At 28.3% G+C, this 12,699-nt stretch overlaps 2 protein-coding genes across 4 annotated transcripts; one reads left to right on the top strand and one right to left on the bottom strand.

Moving 5' to 3' along the window:
* On the top strand, positions 1–516 carry LOC109799656 (gibberellin 20 oxidase 3). Its single transcript, XM_020360258.3, has one exon. The coding sequence runs from the start codon at positions 1–3 to the stop codon at positions 514–516; it is 516 nt and encodes a 171-aa protein (XP_020215847.2).
* A 4-nt stretch (positions 517–520) lies between these two features.
* LOC109799547 (callose synthase 5) lies at positions 521–7,067 on the bottom strand. 3 transcript variants are annotated; one of them, XM_083069196.1, is made up of 14 exons: positions 6,810–7,067; positions 6,512–6,708; positions 6,312–6,412; positions 5,263–5,384; positions 5,063–5,159; positions 4,873–4,983; positions 4,658–4,786; positions 4,468–4,560; positions 4,166–4,257; positions 3,960–4,086; positions 3,682–3,819; positions 3,505–3,581; positions 3,337–3,415; positions 521–935 (listed from the first exon to the last, which is right to left on the bottom strand). In XM_083069196.1, exons 2-14 carry the CDS (start codon positions 6,690–6,692, stop codon positions 819–821), a joined length of 1,464 nt encoding a protein of 487 aa, XP_082925322.1. In that variant the 5' UTR covers positions 6,693–6,708; positions 6,810–7,067; the 3' UTR covers positions 521–818. The 3 variants fall into 3 exon arrangements, with proteins under 3 accessions (XP_082925322.1, XP_082925323.1, XP_082925321.1); XM_083069197.1 differs by having other exon boundaries at positions 521–951; positions 6,810–7,066; XM_083069195.1 differs by having other exon boundaries at positions 521–944; positions 6,810–7,066.
* Positions 7,068–12,699: the final 5,632 nt, after the last annotated feature.

The raw sequence follows: 12,699 nt of genomic DNA, 5'->3' as shown, positions 1-12,699 counted from the left end.
ATGGAATCAAACACTAGCACCCTTGTAATCCCCCCTCCATCAACTGAAGTCAGTAGTTTTGACTTCAAATTGTTGAATAATGTGCCAAAGCAATTCGTTTGGTCATCGAAGGACTTGCTCAAAAGCAGTTCAGAAAAGCTGAATGCACCCCTCATAGACTTGAAGGCCATCAAGGGTGATGAGGTTGCTATGGCTAATGCTGCAAAGCTTGTGAGGGAGGCATGCATGAAGCATGGTTTCTTTGAAGTCACAAACCATGGTGTAGACCATGATCTCATCATTGCTGCTCATCGTGAATATGACTCCATTTTCAAGCTTCCCTTAGAGAAGAAGCTGAGTGGTAAGAGTAAGCTTAATACGTGGGGCTACTCAAGTGGTCATGCAGAGCGATTTTCTTCTAGTTTGCCATGGAAAGAGACATTTACTTACCCATACCATTACGTCCATGAATCAGACTCAGAAATTGTTGATTTTTTCAAGTCTATGTTGGGGGATGAATTTGAACAAGCCGGGTAAGATCTATGTATAATGTCATCATTCATTATTATCTCACATGCTTTCATGTCCTTCAAATCTACATTCATGCAATAGTTTATTGATTTCCTTGTATAACATGTCTTTTTTTTGTCAACTTAAAAAAAAATGAAATAGGTTGGTAAATCAAAAGTACTGTGAAGCAATGAAGGAAGTATCTATGAAGATTATGGAGTTGTTGGCCATTAGCTTGGGTGCAGATCCTTCATATTTTCAAAGATTTTTCGAAGATGGTGTAGCAATAATGAGGTCGAACCATTACCCATCTTGCCAAAATCCTAGTATCACCCTTGGCGTTGGCCCTCATTGTGACCCAACCTCATTAACCATTCTTCATCAAGACCAAGTTCCAGGTCTTGAAGTTTATGTCGATGACAAATGGCTACCTGTTCCCCCTCGACCTGAAATACCTGATGCCTTAATCATAAACATAGGTGACACATTAGAGGTATGTAAATATGTGTTTAGTTTCTTAAATATTAAATTTAAAATTAAATTTTTGTCATGCATTTTTGAAAGCAAGAAAAAATTTATTTTATCATTCTATTTAAATGTCATTAGTAAATTTTTTAAATAAAATTTATTTCTTACTCAATTTATCATACAAGACTTATCTAATAATGTTTTTATTAATGAAAATATAGTATTAAAATATGATTTAATGTTATATAATTTACTCAATTTGTCTTAATTTTATCGTGGTTTTGAGGCACTAAAACTTTTTTTTTATTTATATAACTCAAATAGGCTTTAACGAATGGGGTATACAAGAGTGTTCTTCACAGGGTGTTGGTTAACGACAAGGTGGATAGGAAGTCCCTTGCTTTCTTTCTAAACCCCAGAGCAGACAAAACCCTGATACCACCACAGAACCTGTTTGAGAATGGAGAGAAAAGAAATTTTCCTGATTTCACATGGGCACAATTGTATGAGTTTACGCAAAAGCGACACAGGGCTGATTCCGACACACTTCCATTGTTCGTGTCGTGGCTTCGCAGTCAAGAAGCACCACCATCCAATTAATTTAATAATTTTCTATGTACACTAGCTACTACTCAATTGGGTCGCAGAAATTAAGTACACTCTTTATGGACAACAAAGAAAATCAGATACTAGTATTTCATTTTCCTTAATCCAAGTGTATGCATTATTATTATGAGTCTAAATAAAACCTAGTGTACACAAATATTATAAATAATATGAATTTTCATTTCATTTTCATAGTGAAAGTGTATGTACATTTATTGTTATTGTTGTTAAATTTGCATTCTTAAAAGAAGTTGCTGAACATATAATTTGACACCTAATATAAAAAATAATGGACCTATGTACGTGGGTGTAAAACAAAAGGACCATTAGCTGTGCGATTCATAGGCTAACTTGTGACTCTTAACCCATATATCCATTTTTATTCAAAACTATTTGTCGATAGGTTAATAATATGAGTTAATAACTTATACACTGTCAGTGGAAAGTTTTTTTATACTGGCAACCAATTATATATTTTAATAATGTTATGTCAGTTGCTTATTTAATGAAATAATAATAAAATAAGTAACTTTAAAATATATGATCAGTTGTCAGTATAAAAAAATTTTATACTAGCAATGTATGGATGATTAACTCTAGTAATATATGAAGATTCTTAGACTAAACAGTTATTTATTTAGTGATTAATTGAAGTTTAGTAGTATTTGATTTGATCTATGATTTTACTTATCAAACTGAAGGCTAAGATTTATTAGAGAAATTAACTTCTAGTACCAAAAAATCTCATTAAGTATGTAGCTCATCAATGTAAGATTTTAATAGTCATCAAATTGTCAAATTCACATCATGAAGAACGTAAGTTCAGACTGAATTTTAGATCATTTATGTCAACTCACAATAACATACGTAAGCATAGTTTGATTTGAGAAAATATTTTAATTTTTATTACAATAATTTTTTTATAACATTGTATATTTTGTATTAACGTGATAGATGGATTAATTTAATTTTGTATACTTTATGTCAAATTTATTTTACTAAAATTATTCTATATTAGGTCTTTCGAAAACTTTGCACATAAATTAAAGTTTTTTACTAAATGAAAGTTTTTTTAAAAATTATTTCAATATGTAATGGTCAATAACGTTAATTAAATAATAGTTTTAATTTTAATATTATTTTGTAAGAATTTAATATTTTGTTATTTGCTAACATAAGTTCTTTTATAAGTATAATTTTTTAATAAAATATAAAAATGAAAGTTGTCATCTTTTTATAAGATATTCAAAAAAAAAAAATATATATATATATATATATATCATAAACAATAACGTTAATTGGATAATATTTTTATCTTTATCGTTATTGTGAAAAGTTAATGATTTGTAATTTGCGAATTTAAATTCTTATGTATTTTTTTAAACAAAAATACAAAAAAAAAAGTCCTTTCATTAAAAAATAATAAAAATTATAGGATCAAAATATTTTTTAGAAATACAGTAAATATTTGTAAAGTTATATAATTTTACATAATTAATTAAAAATGCTATTTTTAACTGATATTATAAGGTGTCAAAAACCCGATTCAAATTTTAAAACTATTTTTTCTTAAAAAAGTTTTCTAATATTTTTTCCTAAATAAAATATAAATAGCAGTTTCATTAAAAAAAATATATCTTTAGGTCGTTTCCGTTGTCATCCCAATTGTGGAAATTTTTACTGAAATATAATTTTTTTTAAAAATTACGAAAATAAACCCTTTCCTTTATTACCAAAGTAGACCTGTTTGTTGTGCAAGATGAGAATAAATACCTGTGTTAAATCACTTGTTGATTTAAAGAATTCACCATCATCACGCATGGGCCATCCAAGAGAAAAGCATTCAGATGACCTGCAACAAAAAATACATTGTAAATTAATAAATGATTAAGCAAACCAACAAAGTCAATTTCAGTAATAAAATCCTAAATAAAAACCAACCAGAAATACTCATTTAGATCATCATAGTTGCACCATGCTGAGTGTGGAGCGTTTCCATGTCTGCTCTTCTTGGCTTCCTAGAATAATTAACATGATTAATAACTTTATAAATCATTTATTGTATAGAGAATAGATACCTAAAGTATTATGATGATGTCATTGGAGACATAATCTTACTTTTTCAATTACTCGGTACAGGGGAGTTATAACCTTGCGCAGGAATGCCTCATCACCACCACCATAAGAAGGCTTGATATTTTCACCGGTAGCAATGCTGACATTTCCAGCCAATAAACCATGCAGTTGATATGCCATCTGAAGTTTTAGTTGGCCATTATTAGCATATACAAAAATCACAAATAAATTAAACAAGATTAAAAGAGAAAACAACTACATAGCATTTTCAAAAGCATTATAGCACAAGATATTATGGAACACATGGAAAGTGTACTCACATTGTGAAATATGTAGCATATACACTCTGGCATGAAGCGAACATTGGCCGCTTCACCCCAGATAAGAAGATACAAGCCCATATAAAGCAAGTTCCTCTGCTGTATCTCTTGCTGACCTTGAGGAAGTCTGTGTGAAAGAACACCATAAGAACTTTAAACAAAAAAATTTAGATTTTCACTGACACTGATATATTATTATATCTCACCTTAAACTATGTTTTCGTCCCAAGAATTTGCACCATGTTTTGTAATTCTTAAAGAGATTTTTCATCACTGAATCCACAGCACGATCATCAAGCTGTGATTTTGATAAAACCAAAAAGGAAATGAGGGGAAAAAGAACGCAGAATTTAACTTCCGGCCAAAACAAAGCAGGCTAAGGCTACTCAGATAGATAAAAAAATTGATAATGTAATTTTGACAAGAATTCTCTTGATTGTAGTTTTATCTTTATTTAGTCCATTACGCTTTTGCCCAAAACAGTAAAAAATGAGAGACAGACACTTGCCAGGTTGAAAGGCTCGGGTTTAGGGTGTAGCCTTATATGAGAGTTAGCTAGAAGCAAAATCAGATGCTCTCTCTGATTCCTGACGTTGTCCCTCTGTGCCAAAAACAAACCAAACATATTAACAATTTAAGGAGGCCATACAAAAATCTAGTCATTCATAAATCATTCTGTTCACGTGCAAAATACATGCCTGGAAACCAAACATGGCTTTGAGCCAATCAAGCATATCTAGATCTCCGGTTTTATGCCTGTGTTGCTCGACCGAAGAAGGCCAGTTCAAGCCATGAGTATTCCAAAGCGCAGAAACAGCAGCCTTAATCTAATAACGAAAGAAAACCAAGGAAATCAGTGCAATGAAAACTAAAGCACAAAGACTCCACATGTGAACCGCTTAAAAAGCAACACCTCTTCAAATTGCATAATAGGCATGGAAGCACCAGCAGTATCCAGAGGAAGAAAATTGTAAGGCGTATAAATCTCCAACTTCGCCTGGACATCTCTGGCAGCCGCGATAATCTACACACACGAATTGATATTGAAAAATGGAACAAAATCCCTGAACAGAACTGAAAGGGTAATGTGAAACGAGACGAACCTCAGGAGCAACTTCTTCGACCTTCTCAGTCTTGTTAACGGCACAAAGCACTTCGAATAGTACCCCAGCAGTCTGGTAAGCTTTGCTGAGCTGGGCTCTGCAAATTAATTTCGAATTTTCGATATTCAAGGTTAGAGAATTGAAACGGAATTCATCGTAGCGAGCATGAAAGTTCACGCTTAGCAATAGCATGTATGTACCTGTCAGCCTGATCCGCTTGGTCGAGAGTTCTGACATAATGTTCATAATATTGCTGATAATAGGACTGAATTTCCCTCGCATCTGTCTTCTTAAGCCGAGAGGCCAGACTAGTTGGATTGTCCTATTGCACAGGAAAAGGTAAATCTTGGGACCAAGGTATAATAATAAGAAAAAAATTAAAAAAAATACACTTCTAAGTTCTATTCTCTTTAATCCATTTTTTTTTTATTTTCTTATTTTTGATTTTTCATATCCCTCGTTATATCTTCCAAATTCTTTTTTGTCCATAGTATCCTCTTTCTACCTCAACTCCCTTTAGTTAGCAATTTATCATCGCAACTTTAAAAAAAATAAGAAGAATAAATAATATTTGCACAGTATAATTTTTCTTAAAAACATAATAGTGATATATAAACACTTCTCTTTATACATTTAATTTACACGTTTTTTTTATCATACTTTAATCAATGGACTAACAAAAAAATACTTATACTCATTCACAAATGAACAATAAGTTCCTTTAAACATGTAGTTATAAATTTAATCTATAATATTTATATTTATATGAATTTTAGTACTTCAAAATATTAGGCCTTAACTTTCGAGTGAAAATACTTTAATTGCATTGTACGTTATTCTTTTATTATTATTATTATTTTACTTTGAAAAAAATTTACACACCAATTATGTAAAATAATTATACATTATGATCTAATTATAAAGATAATTTACAATAAATTTACTAACTACTTTACAATAATTTTCTTAAAAATTATACTAATCCTAATATTGGTCGTCTCATTAATCCTTATTTCTTTATAATAAGACATTTTATGCACTTCAATATGTATATTTATTTATTTTTAACTTTTTCTTGAAAAAATAATATAATTGTACAACAATTATGATTGTAATAATTAATTCTAGTTAAAATTTGTTTGAACCTTAGGTCATAATTATTACATGTGCGAAGAACATCACCTACTCGCTGAGTTAGTGCGCGCTGCGATTATTATTATAAACTTGAAAAAACGTTGCTCTCCCTTACCCGCTCCAATCGCTGCAGCAACAACGTCTTCAACTGCCTGACGCCACAGCCGGTGGAACTCTGGTCCAGCCTGTGAACTTTCTCGAAGGCATAGAACCTACCTGCACACGTTCATCAATACGGTTCATCAATGTTGCAACAAATCAATTAAGAATCACAAGTCACAAGCAATGGTAATTGATTGATTGATTGAGTCATACAGAGATATGAAACCCTGGGACGCTCGGTCTCGATCTCGTTGGCGACTCTGAGAATTGGCGAGATGGTGGTGAGGGAGGAGGGCACGACTTCGTTATCGAACACCTCCATGGAGAACGTCGTCATGGCGGAGGTCCTCGACGGCCGCCGATTCAGCGTTGACGGATCCTGACTGGACGACATTGTTCCTCTCCACCGCCTGTGTAAGCAATTGAGAAATGGTGATTAATTTTCTTGGCAACCGAAACGAAAAGAAGGGTTGCGATTGAGATTGATTTTGCATTGTTGGCGAAAATGTACCTGTTCGGTAAGCCGGGAAATTAAAGTATCAAAAACTTGGAATTGAGTTTGATGGTTGTGCATAACGCTGGTGCAGCATTAATCATGGTTGTGAGTTGTGAGTGCGAGAAGAAATTAATAAAGGTTGGAAGAGGGAATTAGGTAATTGAGATGTGTAGAGAGAAGGAGCGGAAGAACAGCAATTCCGAAGGCAAAGGGTAAGAAAGTGAGATAGTGAGAGAGAGTGCATGCGATTCAATGGAAGTCCGTTTTCCTCTTCCTTTCTATTTCTAACTCACCATTAACTATATATTTCGGAACCAACTTCCTTCCGCGCACTTATGATTGGCCTCAATACTAGATCTTTTTGTAAAAAAAATATATATATAATTAATGCAAATGAGATTTTAGACTAATTTTTATAAGAAGGATTTCATCATTCAAGTTTATTTTAGAAAGATTTGACCACTAGAGTTAGCCTAGTAATTGGGTGGGGAAGAGTTGGAGTAGTTAGAAACATGAGGATCTAAGTTCAATCTTCATTACGATCATTTTTGTAATTTTTCTTATCTTTACAAAAAAAATTATAGAAAGATTTTTAATAATATTTATTATTATTTCTCTTAACTAATTATTTTTTTATATGTAAAATAATTGTTTTTACCATATAATTAATTAAGTAAAAAATGATTATTTTAGTTAAAAATATATTTGTTTTCTTAAATAAAATAGTTATATTTATAGTGTATTTTCTCACTCTCTTTTTTTTCATAAGTTTTATATTTTCATTTACAAATTAGAAATGACTCCGGAAAGGGTTGATTGTACTCCGACGCGTGGAAACGTAAGGCAGCGCACAATCACCAATGTGGATTCTCATCCCTTTCTGGACATATACTTTTCTGAGACAAGGAAAGCTTCTAGGACGGGGAACGTTTGGGCATGTATATCTGTGATTCAATAGGTAACTTTACTATTTAATAAATTATGAATTTAATAAAATCTATTCTTTTGATTTCAAATCAACAGCTAAAGTTCCACACTTTACCCTCCGAAGTGTATTTCTTCTCGCTTTAGAGGTGCTAAATCTTAAGAACTAAATGCTGACATTAAAGTGCAACTATATTCACATATAGTTACTTCATCATTATTATTCTTTCTGAATATGTACTTTTGTCCCAATGTCCATATTCTGGACAAATTACTTATACCATTTATGTTTTGCTTCCTATGTTTAACGGTGAAAATGGATAAATGTGTGCAATAAAAGAAGTCAAGGTTGTCTTTGATGATCAAACATCAAGAGAGTGCCTCAAACAACTTAACCAGGTAATATTTTCTCTAAAGATTTATATGTGATGCTGTAACTCATAATATAGCACTTTGGAAGATCTTATTTGTGTTGTTGCATTGGAGTTTAATATGTTCCAATAATCATTTTATAGTTCACAAGATTATAACACATTTTCTATTTGATTATAGGAGATAAATTTGCTTAATTAATTTTTTCACCTAAATATTGATCAAAAGGTTATACTATCGTTTTATAATACAAAGAAACGTTATTAGTAATTGTTGCGCAAGATGATTGCAACAACATAATTCTCATTGCATTTGTTGTGGTTGAAAGTAAAGTCAGTGATGCATAATTCTTTTAAAAAAATCTATGGAAGTATATAACATCACAAGAGGGGTTGTGTCTCATTTCAGATTGTCACGAGACTATCAGAAGTGCATAATCCAAAAATAGAAGTGGTTGGACAGAAAATATTATTTTCTGTCCATATGTTTTGCATTAGACATATTGTTTAAAATTTCATACGACGATTCAAAAACATTGCACTGAAGAAAGATGTCGTCAATATGGATAATTTTAATTTTTTCTTTACTCTATATTATCATTAATACTATCTACGGTTATTATTACTTTCTACACTTGATTAGATAGTTATATTAATTTAATTTATAAACTTTTTTCCAGCATATATATGGAATGATTGAACCAAGATTTATTTACTATCAAAGTATAGTAAAAGATAATAATCCAGAAGCAACATAATGGTTGGACAACATATCCCAAGAGACAAATGGATGCCTGCATGGACAATGAATGACATTGGGGACACATGACAATAAACATAGCATAATAGTCAATTAATTTGGTCATAAAGAAAACAATAAACCTCCCAATTTGCTCAATGGTAATGGTAACATACACCCGTTGTAACAAGTTCTTCATCGAGAAAGACAAGGAGGTAGATGTCATGATTAATGTTGGACATCATAAAAAATAATACAAGATACACAATCAAAGACAAATATTCATAAAGTGATCACCTTTGACAGAATAAACACAAGATTTTTAATGAAAGAGACAAAACATCTAGGAGAAGTTCAACCATCAAGGAAATTTACAATAAGGTTAGATGAGTTGTGGTGTGACTGTGGCAAGTTCCAAAAAGTTCACATCTACACGCACACCACAACTTTAAGATCTACATATCTCTCGTCTATACCTTATAACAAGTTTCTAAGATATACGAAAGACAATTTAGATAACTTAGACATGAAGACTATTGGTCAATTTACATTGGTCCAACTTTGTACCGAAATCCATAATTGAAAAGAACTTCCAAAGGTCAACCCAAGTCAAACAGAATAAAAATAGAGATGGACATTAGAGAACAACAAAGTCGTGCAAAAAATTATTCATGTTATCACACCCCTGGTCATATAAGAAAAACATGTTCAAACATTGGTCATGTATCTACTTCCCGTCATTGATTTATGTTACTTACAACTTATTTTCTTCCATGTATCATGTCTAAAAGAATGTTAATAATTAACTTTTATTTAACTACTTTCTTGCAACTTACAATTACAATTTAATTATTAGTTTTTATTTCAATCGGTGATACAATTATGTAATCTAATTTTTAATAATATTTTAAAATCAATTTAATGTTATTATCAATAAAAATGTTTTAAATTATTATTAAATATTTTTAAATAATTTTATTTAATGTTTAAATAATTTTCTTTTTGGTTATTATCAATAATAATATTTCAAATCAATAACAATAATAATGTTATTTGATTTTATTTTTATAATTTCATAATTATTTTTTATGAATAATAATTAATATTTAATATAACATAATATATTTTTATGAACTATGATTTATATTAATATATATATATATATATATAGATATAGATATAGATATATATCTACATAATATTCTTTAATAATTTTATTAATATTAATAACAATTTTTTTATATTAAAATATTAAAACTTTCATTTAAAAAAATAATTAACTATAAATATTAATACACATTAATATTTAATATCAATAAACTTATTTTATTTAAATAAAAAATTTATTCATGATTATTTTATCATATTAATATTATAAATTATTAACAAAATTTAACATATGAAAATAAATATATAAACATAATATAATTGTAAAAAAATTATTTTATAAAAAAAATTACATTGTTTTAAAAAAATTAAAAATCCTATTTGGAATTCTACTCGCCAAAATTAAATCGAATTCTGATAAAAGAAATTATCATTTTTGAAAGTCACGAAGGTCAAAATTTGATTCCTCAAAAACCAAATCTTAACCGGTGAAATTTATTATTTTGGTAAAGAAAAATTTTACAACCTCCGAAAACGTATTCCAAAATACGTTCCGAAACTTTAAAAAATTAATTTAAATTATAAAATATTATCTTAAATAATTATTTAATAATAAAATTATTAAAAAAAGTTAATATTTTAAAGGATACTTTTCGGAGGCTGTCTGTAGCACTCCTCTTTGGTAAATAAAGAGGATGAATTTATTTGGATAAATTTATTTTTTAGAAATTATATTTCAGTAAAAAATTCGATATTCACCCAACAATGTCTACAATGATATCATGTCAAAGATCAAATCAAGAGATGCCATCATAAAACTTAAGAAAGCTTTTAGGTAAAAAACAGTACGGCTTTCAGCGGCATATTTCTCCTTAAATAGACAAAATAATTTACAAATACAAAAGAGATTACAGGGGATTTTGCCCTAAAGTCTAACTTAGAATATTCTGTTAGGAAAAATATTTTGTCTTCATTTTTTTTGTACATTAAATATTGGATCTAAATAATATTTTTAATGTATTCCTGAAAAAGACTCTTATTTTTTATTCTATATATTATAAAATATTAATTTATGGAAATAATTAAAATTTTACCCTGTGATATTTCAGGAAAATAGTTAAAGAATTTTATACTGCAAGACGCATTCAAAATTTTTATCTCCTTAAAATAGGTGTAGACTCAAATCTTTATTTCCTTAAATACATTTTTATTTTGTTAATTAAAAATTCTTTTCCATGAATTCAATAATTAATGCAAGGCTTATAAAATATTGAGTTCAAATAGGTGTTTATGTATTGAATTCAAAAAAGTCTTATGAAATCCATAAGATAAAGGAGTCTTATAAAAGTAAAATATTGAATTTAAATAATACTTTAATGTATTCATAAAAAGACTCTTATTTTTTTATTTTGTATATAATAAAATATATTAATTTCTAGAAATAATTATTTTGACTAAATATTTTTTATGAAAAATTAATTAATAATTAATAATTTTATTAAATATTTTATAAAATTAAATATTAAAATATAAATATTTAATTTAATTTAATTTATAAAAATTAAATATTGAATTTAAAAATATTTTTAATTTATGAAAAAGATTCACATTTTTATTTTGTATATCATAAAATATTAATTTATAGGAATAATTACTTTTACTATATATTTGTAAGGAAAACAATTAGTTAATAATTAGTAGTTTTTTAAAATTGTATAAAATGAAATATTAAAACGTCAATTTATTAAATGCGCATTTTCTTTGTAAAAGTAAATATTGAATTAAATAATAGTTCTAATGTATTTCTGAAAAGGACTGTAATATTTTAGGAAAATAATTGAAGATGTTTATAATGCAACACGTGTTCCAAATTTTTATTTCCTTAAAATAGGTTTTTTTAATATATTCCTGCAAGGGACTGTAATATTTTAGGAAAATAATTGAGGAAGTTTATACTGCAACACGTGGTCCAAATTTTTATTTCCTCAAAATAGGTATTTACTCAAATTTTTTATTTTCTTATATAGATGTATTGAATTGAGATTTAAATAATTTTAAAATATTTTTTATTATAATTTTTTTTTGTAATATTTAATTAAGTCTTTATTTTAATATAAAAAGTTATATAATATTCAATTAATATAATTAAGATTTTTTTAAGAATATATAAAAATTAGTGGTATTCAATTAAGACAATCAAAATATTTTTAAGAATATGTCAAAATTTAGTAATATTCAATGAAGATTTTTTTTCACTTAAAAAATGTGTTAGTATTTAAAAAAATAAAGATTTCATTTTTAAATAATGGATTTTATAAAACTATAAAATTTATATATAATTATGTCATCAATAATTCTACCAAAATCTTTCTTCTTTATTTTTTTGTTTATTTCTTCTCATTTTTTGCTCTCTCATATTTTTTCTTCTCCCTTTTTCCTCTCTTGCCCTCCCTCATCTTCTTTTTTCTCTTTGTTTCTCCTCCCTATCTTCCCTATTTAATCTTTTTCTTCCCTCTCCTCGCATGTCTTCTCTATTTCATATTATCTTTCTCCTTTTGTTCATCTATCTCACTTATTTGTTCTTATTTCTCTTTTTATTTTTTCTCCTATATTTTTTTATCTATTAATATTTTTTTATTACATTTTTATTTATCGATATTGATGTACAATTTATTGACTAGATAACTATGAATCATCCTATGATTCCTATCAACCTTCACCACCTTAGGTTTAGAGGTTCACCTAGAAATTTTTTTAAAATGTT

Source organism: Cajanus cajan, chromosome 2 (assembly GCF_000230855.2).
Source record: "Cajanus cajan strain Asha chromosome 2, NIPB_CcT2T_4, whole genome shotgun sequence".
Classification (NCBI taxonomy): Eukaryota; Viridiplantae; Streptophyta; class Magnoliopsida; order Fabales; family Fabaceae; genus Cajanus; species Cajanus cajan.
Note: the sequence above shows the minus strand (reverse complement) of the source record. Positions and strands in the feature narration are given on the sequence as shown.

Excerpts from the sequence above, each read along its gene's own strand:
- LOC109799656 (XM_020360258.3), top strand. The coding sequence starts at position 1 with ATGGAATCAAACACTAGCACCCTTGTAATCCCCCCTCCATCAACTGAA.
- LOC109799547 (XM_083069195.1), bottom strand. The coding sequence starts at position 6,692 with ATGTCGTCCAGTCAGGATCCGTCAACGCTGAATCGGCGGCCGTCGAGG. Across the intron at positions 5,385-6,311 it reads TGCTGCAGCGATTGGAGCGG|GACAATCCAACTAGTCTGGC; the intron begins GTAAGGGAGAGC and ends CCTGTGCAATAG. Across the intron at positions 4,561-4,657 it reads AAGCCATGTTTGGTTTCCAG|AGGGACAACGTCAGGAATCA; the intron begins GCATGTATTTTG and ends TTTTTGGCACAG.